The sequence below is a fragment of the Sinohyriopsis cumingii genome, chromosome 1 (assembly GCF_028554795.1).
Source record: "Sinohyriopsis cumingii isolate HCF-2022 chromosome 1, ASM2855479v2, whole genome shotgun sequence".
NCBI classification, from domain to species: domain Eukaryota; kingdom Metazoa; phylum Mollusca; class Bivalvia; order Unionida; family Unionidae; genus Sinohyriopsis; species Sinohyriopsis cumingii.
In genome coordinates, this window is record NC_142961.1 from 142674243 (window position 1) to 142686748 (window position 12506).

Consider the following 12506-nt stretch of genomic DNA (forward strand, 5'->3'; position numbering starts at 1 on the left):
GTCCCATGAATGGGGGTCGACATGTATGTGTGTGTCCTAGTGACTTGCTTTCTGGGATTTCGTTTAGCAGCCGATTCGTTGTGGGCTCTTTACGAACAGTACTTACCACCAAATAAAGTATAAAAGTGGTCCATTTAAATGTCCACGAGAGACTCATTCTGTTAAAAGCCTTGCGCTTTCGTCTGGATACTTCTCGACCTCTACGGGAAAAAAGATTCGTCAAAGTTTAGGTACTGAAGATGTGTACGACGATGCGTATGTAGCTTGTGACTTACACCTTCACTGGACAGATGTAGGTGACTAGAAAAGTAGGGGTTTCGAGGCCTGGACCAAAAGAAGTGGCCAATTATGCCCAAGAGTTGTGATCCTAACCTCAAATGCCCAGTGAAAAAAAGTAACTTGTAAACCCGTGTTAGTGACAATGCCAGAAGAAGAGCTCGACACCGAGGAAAACCACTTCCTTCAGGACAGGACTCTCGTGGACATTCCCGAAAGACCATTCCGGGAGGACACCTGTGTGACTGTACCCAATGTAGAGACTGTAAGTACATTACACACACTGTCCCTAAGACACGTTTGTTACCAAAAACATGTTGGACAGTCACGCCTATATACTCGTTGATTTAAAACCTACTACCCACGATTATTTGCGATTTCGTACCCATTTTTCTTTCACCACTGGTGCCAAGCCGGAGTGCCTGTTGTGTACACGTCCCCGTCGTCGACTTAACAAAATAATCTATAAAACCGAGGACACTCTGGCTTCTGACTCACACCTCGTCAACATGACCTGCTCGTGTCTTAGAAGTCAGTCTCAAAGAAGTCTTACGATGGTCTGCGGTGACAGCACGTCAATTACTGCAAGGCATCATTCACATTCCTCATGAAACCAAACGCTTTTTTGAGAGAAATAAAGTAGCCTTAACGCAACTGTCCGATCCCCGCATCGACAATCAAACCAAAAAGCAAATCATTTTGAAACCTGGCGGTAGCGATTCTGTAGGAAGTGTCATCATTCCATCCCTCTTAAAATGGGATCCTAATGCCCCCAATGTCCTCCCCAAGAAAAAAGACACTCTGAAAATAGCCAAACGGACCCAGAAGGAAAAAAAAGAGCAACGATGTCAAGACCAGGTCACATACTCAGAAAAAGAAAAGTCCCAAGGAAAAGAAAAGCCTCCAGAAAAGACCACAGAAAACAGCTTCTTCCCACAAGAGGACATGACCTACAGAGACGGTGACCGCGTCTCCAGTAGCCCCAGGTTCTTCCACTTCTCCGTTGCTAGTGATACCAGCCTAGCCCAATTTGACACCGGTTCTTCCTCATTTGATGAAACCCGCGTCTCCAAGAAATTCTCCTCCAGCGGTGACACCCTCCTCCTCTTTAGCTGCATTGGCAACTGCTCACATAGTACCTGCCCCCAAATAAAAGTCCAAGAGAGTTTGGGCATGTTACAGGGATTACTGAATTTGTCCAAACAAGAACTGTCCCGATTTAGTCCGTTGCGAACCCATCCACGACGTGTGATGCCTGTTATCAAGTTGATATGACGTAAAGACAATCAATGGCGAAGCATTCCAGTATAAAAACGACCTGCGGTAAAGGATGGGGATCAGTGTTTTTGTGCTCCTGAGCGCCCAAAGAGATCCCCTAAAAGAAGTGCACACCAATCTCTGGCTCTCTGGTAGATATGGGGGGGGGGTCCTCTTCGTTCTGTGTGGAGTGTATATTTTGGGTTTGTTTTTTCTTCTTCCCTCGGGTGTGTATGTGTCTGTCTGCGTGCGTGTGTGTGTGTTTGTAAGCGTTCGCGTGAGTTTGTATGGAAAGTATATTTGGGGTTTGTATGCGTTCGCGTACGTTTTTGTAAATAGTATGTTTGGGGTTTGTATGAGTTCGCGTACGTTTGTATGGATAGTTTATTTGGGTTTGTTTGGGTTTGTTTGGGTTTTTTTTTTTTTTTCTTTTTTTTTTTTTTTTTTTTTCTTCTTCTGCCCGTGTGTGGATACTATAATCTGGATTTTCTTGTCCTATTCCCGTGTGTGGATAGTATATTTGGGGTTTGTATGCGTTCACGTACGTTTGTGTGGATAGTATATATTGTGTTTGTATGCGTTCGCGTACGTTTGTGAGGATAGTATATTTTCGGTTTGTTTTTTCTTCTTCCCTTTGTGTGTGTGTGTGTGTGCGCGCGCGCGTTCGCGTACGTTTGTGTGTATAATATATTTTGGGGTTTCTGTTTGGTCGTGTACGTTTGTGTGGATAGTATATTTGGGATCTTGTATGTATTCGCGTATGTTTGTGTGGATAGCATATTTGGGGGTTTATGCGTTCGCGTACGTTTGTGTGGATAGTAGAGTGTGTTTGTATGCGTTCGCGTACGTTTGTTTGGATAGTATATTTGGGGTTTGTATGCGTTCGTGTACGCTTGTGTGCATAGTATCATTGGTTGTTTTTTTCCCTCTCCCCTCTATGTGGATAGTATAATCTGGGTTTGTTTTTCCTTCTTCCCTGTGTGTGTGTATATATATATATATATATATATATATATATATATATATATATATATATATATATATATATATATATATATATATGTGTGTGTGTGTGTGTGTGTGTGTGTGTGTGTGTTTGTGTATATGTGGGGGGTATTTGTATGCGTTTGCGTACGTTTGTATGGATAGTTTATTTGGGATTTGTATGCGTTCGCGTACGTTTGTGCGGATAGTAGAGTGTGTTTGTATGTGTCCGCGTACATTTGCGTAGATAGTATATTTTTGGGGTTTGTATGCGTTCGTGTACGTTTGTGTGGCTATTATATTTTTTTCCTCTTCCCTCTGTGTAGATAGTATATTTTGGGCTTGTTTTTTCTTCTTCCCTGTGTGTGTGCGTGTGTGTGTGCGCGCGCGCGCGTTCGCGTACGTTTGTGTGGATAGTAGTTTTTGGGGTTTGTATGCGTTCGCGTACGTTTGTATGGATAGTAGAGTGTGTTTGTATACGTTCGCGTACGTTTGTGTCAATAGTATATTTGGGGTTTGTATGCGTTCTTGTACGTTTGTGTGCATAGTATATTTGGGTTTTTTTTCTTCCTCTCCCTGTGTGTGGATAGTATATTTCGGGTCTGTTTTTTCTTTTTCCCTCTGTGTGTGTGTGTGTGTGTGTGTGTGTGTGTGTGTGTGTGTGTATGCGTTCGCGTACGTTTGTGTGGATAGTAGATTGGGGGGGTCTTCCCTCTGTGTGGATAGTATATTTTAGGTTTTATTTTTATTTTTCCCTCTGTGGTGTGTGTGTATGCGTTCGCGTACGTTTGTGTGGATAGTAGATTTTTGGGTTTGTATGCGTTCGCGTACGTTTATGTGGATAGCATATTTAGGGTTTGCATGCGTACGCGAACGTTCGTGTGGATAATAGAGTGTGTGTTTGTATGCGTTCGCGTATGTTTGTGTGGATAGTATATTTGGGGTTTAAATGCGTTCGCGTACGTTTGTGTGGATAGTCTATTTAGGTTTTTTTTTTCTTCCTCTCCCCTCTATGTGGATAGTATATTTTGCATTTGTTTTTCACCCTCCCTCTATTTGTGTGTGTATGTTTGTTTGTATGCGTTCGCGTACGTTTGTGTGGATAGTAGATTTTTGGCGTGAAGTCCCTCTTCCCTCTGTATGGATAGTATATTTTGTTTTTTCCTTTCTTCTTTTTCCCTCTGTGGCGTGTGTGTGTGTGTGTGTGCGCGCGCGCGCACGCATACGTTTGTGTGGATAGTAGATTTTGGGGTTTGTATGCGTTCGCGTAAGTTTATGTGGATAAAATATTTACGGTTTGTATGCGTTCGCGAACGTTCGTGTGGATAGTACAGTGTGTGTTTGTATGCGTTCGCATACGTTTGTGTGGATAGTATATTTGGGGTTTCTTTTTTTCCTCTCCCCTCTGTGTGGATAGTATATTTTGGATTTGTTTTTTCTTCCTACCTCTGTGTGTACGTGTGTGTTTTGTTTCTATGCGTTCGCGTATGTTGTGTGGATAGTATATTTTGGGTTTGGTTTTATTTTCTTCTTCCCGTGTGTGGATAGTATATTTGGTGTGTGTGTGTGTGTGTGTGTGATTTGGATTTTAACGTACCTTTAACAAGTTTTCAGTCATATCGCTATGATGTCTGCAGTGTGGCAGTTTATTGTGATGTCTAGCACTGGTGCATCATGCCGCAGAAATGTAGCATGATGTACCACCCAGTCACATTATCCTGACACCAGGCCAACCAGTCCTAACCTCTTAATGCTGAGCGCCAAGCGAGGCAGCTGTTAGTACCATTTTTGTAAGTCTTTGGTATGACTCGGTCGGGGGTCGAACCCAAGACCTCCCGCATCCGAGGCGAACGCTCTAACCACTTGGCCACCGGAGCGGAATATTTTTGGGGTTTGTATGCGTTCGCGTACGTTTGTGTGGATACTATATTTGGGGTTTGTATGCGTTCGTGTACGTTTGTGTGGATAGTATTTTTATGTTTTTTTCCCTCTCCCCTCTGTGTGGACAGTATGATTTGGATTTGTTTTTTCTTCTTCCCTCTGTGTCTGTGTGTGTGTGCGTTCGCGTACGTTTGTGTGGATAGTATATTTAGGGTTTGTATGCGTTCGCGTACGTTTGTGTGGATAGTATATTTTGGGTTTTTGTTTTCCTCTTTCCTCTGTGGATAACATATTTGGGGGTTGTTTTTTGCTCCTTCGCGTTTGTGGGTAGTATATATGGGGGGGGGGGTCTTCTCCTTCCCGTGTGTGGATAGTATATTTGGTGTTTGCATATAAATAGAAGAAACCCAAAGGCCCTTTTTAAAGACCACTCATATGCCTCGAAAAGATAGCTTTCTATTCTAATTTTTTTTTCTTCAGTCGGTTGTATAGTTGCTTGTGTGATAGATTGATGTTCATCAAACTATGTCTATGTGTTTTATATGTCTATGTCTCTACTGTATTTGTCTTTTCCTAGGGTACCGGGTATTCAGGTCAGCCACTTGCAACATTGTTGCCAGAGTTCCGCCCAATAGAGGTCAGCCCCATGCTACATTGTTACCAATCTCCAGTATCATGACGTCATCCCTCTCCAATTCTTATTGACCCTAGACAGTCCCAATCCATTGTCGCTATACATTCCCTATGTTAAATTCCCACTGACCCTAGAGTATCCCACCCATGTTAAATTCCCATAGATGTGCCGCATCCAATGAAATTCACAGACCCATAGCACAGATATATCTTTTCAATACGCCAAGGTGTTGATAGGGTTATTATATTGGAACACTGGCAAGCGCAGATGGACTGGGTGGGACATACTACATGTCTGCCGTATGATGCCCCAGTGCTTGACATCACATACAATTTAACGATACAGAAAAGAAACCATTTAAAGCATAAATTTTGTTTCTGATTAGATATGGTTTAAAAGTACAGCTATGATCAATCAATACTGTGGTCAAAATAAAACATTTACAAAATATGCATAGTGACACAAACTGCCCTTTTAATCAACCACGCCCCCCCCCCCCCACCTGTAGAGACTTTGTGGTGTGCTTTAAACAGTTTTGGGTACAAGTCGGTATACTTGCATTTTAATTTGTATCAGAAGTGCACAACCTGGTTGTTGTTATGGACTTTGGTGCTTGCTGCTTTTTGTGCCTGGGGGTAGGAGGTACTGGGATTTTTCCTTTAAATGACAATATGGATATACGATTTGATTAATGCAAATTTACCCACATAACAGCAGGATTATTTGTTCAAAACTTTTTGAAAGCCATTCATTCATATATATATATATATATATATATATATATATATATATATATATATATATATATATATATATACACACACACACACACACAATCAAAGCACCCTGCCCCCAAAACACACAAACTGGTCCCTTATTTATGTGAACTTCTTTATTGATTATAATTAATATTATGTTTGTGGTGCTGGTAGATGGATGAATTTTAACACACAGTACATAAATGCAGACATTAGATAAAGTATACATAATAGTGAAGAATCGTGTCAAAACAATACAAAATTTTGTCATTTCATGTATGGGATATTCTGTTAATCTGTTTATTAAAATAATTTTCTCTTTAATTTTCAGTTTATAAAGATGGAAATGAATGCCTTGTCAAGGTACGGTGTTTTAGATCACAAATGAACAAGTCACCACATGCTGTTGAGGTAAACATGTCATTTTCATTTCAATTTCATTCCTGAATCTAATCAGCTTTATTTCTGTAATAGTCATCAAGCATCAAATATTAGTTTGGGCTTGTGCTGCATGTTACAGCCTGTGATCATGAAAAGCCCGTAACAGAGAAATACAATTTATTTATAATAAAGTTATGTTTGTATGCATATTTCAATATGCAATTAGAGTTATTTCACAGAAGTTTCAACTGTTGTGATTTTTAATGTTTCCATTCTCCTATTCAGATGGGAAAAATCAGCAGTATGGGTATACATATTTTACTATTACAAACTGAGTGTGTTTATATTTTTGTATATTATAGGCTGTCATTTCTGCAGAAAAGGTATCAACATCAAAACGCTTGTGCACAATTGGGCAGAGTGGTGCTTGCGGACAGCTCTTCTGTATCAGCTGGCTTGCTATAAAAGCAGGAAACTGAGATTAATCCCAGCTGACACAGCTAAAACATCATTACCTCAGACCTGGCATCAACCTAGGGGAGAGAAATTGAAAGGGCAATCCCCACCAAGCTACAAAAGGGTATTAAATCCACAATGTACAACCCTATTCCAGAAGAACTCACGGAAAAACTTAAGGATTTTAACATGTTATTTCCCACTGTGTTCAGTGGTTCTGATTCTCAAAAGGTTTTCTGATTCTCAACAGGTTTTAACACCTTATGGAAAATTTGTGAAGGGAAGCATTTTGAGTTACCAGCAAAGAATGTGCAGTGACTATATACTAAATCTAATGGACATTGACACATTTATAGAATTACCCAGTAGTAATGTGATGACAAGTAATGTTGTGACAGTGTTGACTGAGAATCAAACAGTACAGTTTGACACTGATAGTAAGTGAGACAGAGAGCTGAGAATTTGAGAAAAAACACTAGGTTGCAGTCCAGAGACCCAAGATGGTACAGTATTAGAAAGGACAGGATAACAGCATCAAATGCTGGAGAGATTGCAAAACACAGAAAAGGTGAAGCTTACTTTTTATTGTTTAATTGTTATAATTATGATCATATCATAATTAAAGTATCCCAGTACATGCAGTTACAAAACTGGTGACCACTGAAATTAATGTTCATATACAAAAATGTAGTAAACCAAAACATTCAACACATATTTTGTTAACATCACAAGTTTGAAATCTTCAGATTATTATACATTACAATGGGCTTACTTTTCAACAAATAAATAATAACTTCAATGTTTTGCACATGCGGTCATGATGTGTAGCTTCGTAGAACTTCAAACGTAAGTTGATGCCTGATGTAGGCACATGACTGTACTTGTAGCTACATGCAGTAGAAGGATATTATAAATATTATAATGGATCTGTTTTGGCTTGTGCAACATATTCTGCAGGCAAGATAAAGTTGCCTATGTTCAAAACATTTCTCTCTCTCTCTCTCTCTCTCTCTCTCTCATACAAATGTTTCATGTGCAGATGGTGAGAAGTTAGCCAAACGGTAAAGAAGCACCAGTCATGTGAGCACTGCTGTTATGAAGCATGGCTTGGAAAAAGAGGGGTTAGCAGCAAAAGAATATAGCAAGGTAAACTGCCACTTTAATCATAATTAAAATTTAAGTACTGCTTAACAGACTTTGCACTAAGGCTCCAAAGCAATATGTATGCATTCAAGGTGCAGTTTTAAAATATTAAAAATATATTCAACATGCACAGATATTTTTAAAATTTAAAACTTGAAATAAGTTATTGAAATTCAGATCTTGCATAAATGCTGTCTACGATACAATTTAGCCATATCATATTTCTTCAAATAAACTTTCCAGGGCAGTGTATTTTCCAAAATTAGGATTGTTTTTTGGAATACAAAATGAGCATGCTATTACAGAAACAAAACAAAAACCATATTCTATTTTTATCCTTCTTAAAAGAAATTTCAACAACAAAATGTGTAGAACCTGCTTAAGAAATAAGGAAAATTATTTGTATTGCATAAAAGGACACCCCAGTGTTTAAGAACATTTTATTTGAAGAAGAAACAAAACCACCTTATAAATTAGTGTGATGTGTGATTTTGGTTTGTTTTTAAGTTGTTTTTCTTTTTTCTTCTAGAGAATGGATGACAGTGTCAATCTGTACCCAAGTGGCATAATTGTGAACCCATTTTGTTATTGGCTGGCTGCAACTCCTAATCGTAAAGTACAATCCCAACAGGCCCCCCCCCCACTCTTATGGCTTGTTGGAGATCAAATGTCCAGTTGCAGACACTTTACTATCCCTTGCGGTCTCTAATGATGCCTTGAAATTGAAAACAAACCACAACTACTACTACCAGGTTCAAATGCAGCTGGTAGTTATGGGACTGGCATGGTGTGATTTTTGTGTATGCTTGGAAAATGACTTTCATGTTGAGACAATTCTGTTTGACAGAGAATTTCAGCAAGCCATCAAGGACAAGCTTTGTCTCATCTATTATAGATTCTACCTCAATTAGTAAGTTCTCCTGTTTGTATATATGCACATAAATGTTTTGTAAGTTATATTAAAATGAATTTCCTATGCCTTTTCATTATAAAATCATTCCATCAACCCCAAGCTATGTATTTAGCTGTAAGCAAAATGGCTGCAAGTCATTTGCCAATGTGGACCTTGTCACACTGCTTTTAAAATCTACTTACATAAATTGTCCATTTTAAATTCAGCTTAGTGGGTTTTACTTACTATGTACGTATATATGCTGGAACAGTTAACCATAGATGCATTTTAGTATTGTGTATCATTTTCACATGAAAAATCAAGATGTCAATGAAATATGCCACAATTTTACTAAAGGTGTAAAATAAACTTGTACAGTACTGAAATGTTAATAAATGAACTAGCTACACACATCTAAAAGGTATTTGCATGACAAGGTGCCAGTGTAATGTGGTCTAAAAATAAACTTGTACCATAGCGAAATGTCAAAAAAATGAACCATATGTGATGTGGTACTTACATAATGTCTCGGTATCTTTGTTTTCATTCAGTTCTACATGATACTTCCATGTCACAAAATGTTATTTCTTTTGTTTAATTAGTGGTCGTTTGAACAAAGTCAGTACATTTGCTGCTGTCCACAACTGATTTACTGACCCAGAAATTGTCAAGGCACCACAGACTGTAATAACTTGTATTCTTTCACCCTATTAATGTGTCTTTCCACATGTATCCTCAGGCTCGCAATATTTTGATTGTCCTCCACCTGGGAAGCTATGAACTGCCCATCACTACACAGAAAAGTGTAGCATTGCAATGGAAACACCAGTACCTTCTAAAACTTTGTGAAAACAAAACCTTTATCTGCCATAATTTGGTCCCCTGGTTCTAACAAATCTATAAGCCCTGACAGCTTTGAGATCTCCAGCTTCACTATAATTCAAAATTATACGAGTTTTAACAGAGGCTGCTTTCCACTGATTGTATGATCTCGATCTCTCTCTCACACACACACACACACACTCTCTCTCTCTCTCTCTCTCATACAAACACACCCACCCACATGCATCCCATGTACACACTTTGAAATAAATGTGTAAAACAAAAGTTACAAAGCTATGGTTTGATTTACATATCAGTGCCATCTAGAGATGAACAGCAAGCAAAATAAGACATAAATCAGGTCTTTTCAGAGTTAAAATGAGAAATTTTGATGTGATATGTAGCTCGTGCAACTATCCCACAGCGACTTGTCTGGATACATAAAAACTGGAATGTAAACCTTAACCTTCCCTGCTGATGATGACACTGCCATCTGAATAAGCAATATATACATCTTACCTTTGCTAAAATAGGAGAGATAGTAGAGTTGTCCATCACAAAACAGAACTACAAATGTACTCTGAAAACAGCTGATACTTACTCATCTGATGTCATTGGTGATGGGTTTTCAGGCATTGGCTTATTCGACTCATTGTGAATGTCATCGCATGGAATCTCAGCTTCTTCCAAAATGTTGTTATCCACCTTCTCTGCAAGTGATTGTCTCTCTGCAGGTGGTTTCCTTGCTTGCCCTTCAGTTGTCCAAGTAAAGATTGATGGAACAGCATCAGGCTTTAAGCAACGTCTGTTGGGTGTCCATCTATAGTCATGTTGCTTAAAGTGTCTAGAACAGACAACTGTATTTGTGACAATCTAACAAAAGAAACAATAAACCATGAGTCAATTGCAATAATTGTATTTAAAAAAAAACAATTATTTTAGCACAGGCAATTGAAATTATATCACTGTAGTAAATAACAATGCCATAATATGCAAGAAAAAAGGGAGGAACAAATCATATATATATATATATATATATATATATGTGTGTGTGTGTGTGTGTGTGTGTGTGTGTGTATATATACTGCTTCTCTTTTTGAGGGATTTTCTGACATTACCTTACTACCATGATAGAATTTCAATGGCTTGTGATTTAAGTGTGCATTTTCCCTTTGGTTTATTTTATGATGGACTGAACATATCAAACATATCAGTTAAAAAGTCACAAGTTTATGGCTTCTCAGTAGGATAAGACATTTTCTCCCTGAAAGGCACAGAAAACTATTTTATAACAGTTACATACAACCCTGTTTGGACTACTGTAGTACAGTATGGGGTAATTCAAATGATAAAAACATAGCAAAGCTGGCACATCTTCAAAAAAGAGCATTTGGGCTACTATCAATCCAGAAAGAAAGCAAGGAAAGTTTAGCTGGTAGGTTAAAAATATCACCTATTAAAGACCGAATCTGTTTGAGAAAAGCCAAATTAATGTACAGGATATCCCATAATAGTGCTCCTGAATATTTACAATCACTATTCCAGTATAGGCTACCTGGTAATACTCTCCACCTGTGATCCATGTCTACCAAACAGTACAAAATTCCCAAGCCAAATAAGGAGTTATTTAAAAAAAGTTTCCAGTACTCTGGGACTCTGCTCTGGAATAGTATTCCAGTTGAGATTAGAAAATGCCCACTCTATTTCCTTCTTCCAAACCCAACATATCCAGTGGCTTCAGAGATGCAGCTTAAATAAATAAATTGCTTTGTATGAGGGCCTCAAGGTAGATTAGTTTTTAGCTAATTGTGTTACCCTCTTTAAATAAGGTCATTATTATTATTATTATTATTATTATCATAAGTTACACCAGGAGCAGTTTTTATGAGTGTAAAATGCGTATTTGACTCTCTCATTCAACATGTCATCTCATTATTTTCATTGTACTAGTGCTATCTCTCTTCTCTATCGTGGTCATTTTCATTCTACTGTTTCTATTTATTTTTTCAAAGAGATAATAAAGTTCACTTCTTCTGTAATAACTACTCGTAGATCAATTCATAAGCTCTGAAATAAATGCACTGCGTGGAGGTACGCCCAGTTTTCGATGACCACGTTTTGTGGAATGGGACATCGGGTACCATTTTTAGAAACTTACCATTATAAATAAAACACATACATACACTCATTTGCTTCATCGACAGAATCTATTTTGCGTTTTGGTTTCTCTTTATTACATCATTCAGTTGCAAGAAAATACACACGAACAAACATCCAGTTTCTTACCTTAAAATTCGGCCCCTCATCACGACGTATTGCAATAATCCATTTTCTACGAAGCTCCATCTTCTTCACTGATGGAATATGGTGGAAGCTTAAATCTATGTGAATTCTAGCATTGCCATTGCACAGTGGAACACAACAATATGCGTCACAATTTTTTCTCTTGCCAGTATCAACTGTAGCAACCATGGTTGCGAGGTAAAATGAAGCTGGTGCCTAGCTTAGCCTCGTTTTGGATTCGTTAACCCAGGGTCACATGAATACATGAATACATTCTGAGAATGATCTATAAACTGCCACACCAGAGACATCTTGGTGATATGACTAAAATTGTTAAAGTTAGGTTTAAAATACACACACACATATATATATATATATATATATATATATATATATATATATATATATATATATATATATATATATATATATATAACCACACACAAACAAGCAACAAACGCAGAAGAGCTACAAATTTTCAGCCAGTTATGAAAAAGAGCGTGTATATAGGCCTGCCAAGCACACGTTAAGATCTTCGTGAAATCCTTTGTACGTTTGTGCATTTTAATATCGTTCGTAAGTTTTATTTTTTGAAGAAAAAAAAGCAGACGTTCTTACGGCCGAACTAAATTTTTGTCATAACTGTTACTGTTTTGGACCTGGGTATAACGTATTTACATACCTCAAAGCAGAATTTTATTATTATAGTCTGGCTTTACATCCCCGTTTGTTTGTACCC

At 38.1% G+C, this 12506-nt stretch overlaps 1 protein-coding gene and 1 pseudogene across 2 annotated transcripts in view; one reads left to right on the forward strand and one right to left on the reverse strand.

Moving 5' to 3' along the window:
- Positions 1-12001, reverse strand: part of LOC149808048 (uncharacterized) — a 68859-nt gene extending 56858 nt beyond the window's left edge. Inside the window, exons 1-2 of the mRNA XM_089973028.1 lie at positions 11771-12001; positions 10086-10357 (exon numbers count right to left, since the gene is read on the reverse strand). Coding sequence (XP_089829154.1) covers positions 10086-10357; positions 11771-11956 — 458 coding nt within the window. The 5' untranslated portion in view covers positions 11957-12001. The remainder of the gene's footprint in view (positions 1-10085; positions 10358-11770) is intronic.
- On the forward strand, positions 1607-10079 carry LOC149808049 (uncharacterized; annotated as a pseudogene). Its single transcript, XR_016419879.1, has 6 exons — positions 1607-1685; positions 4976-5035; positions 6122-6201; positions 6398-7195; positions 7667-7773; positions 8300-10079. The product of XR_016419879.1 is annotated as an uncharacterized LOC149808049 (transcript).
- Positions 12002-12506: the final 505 nt, after the last annotated feature.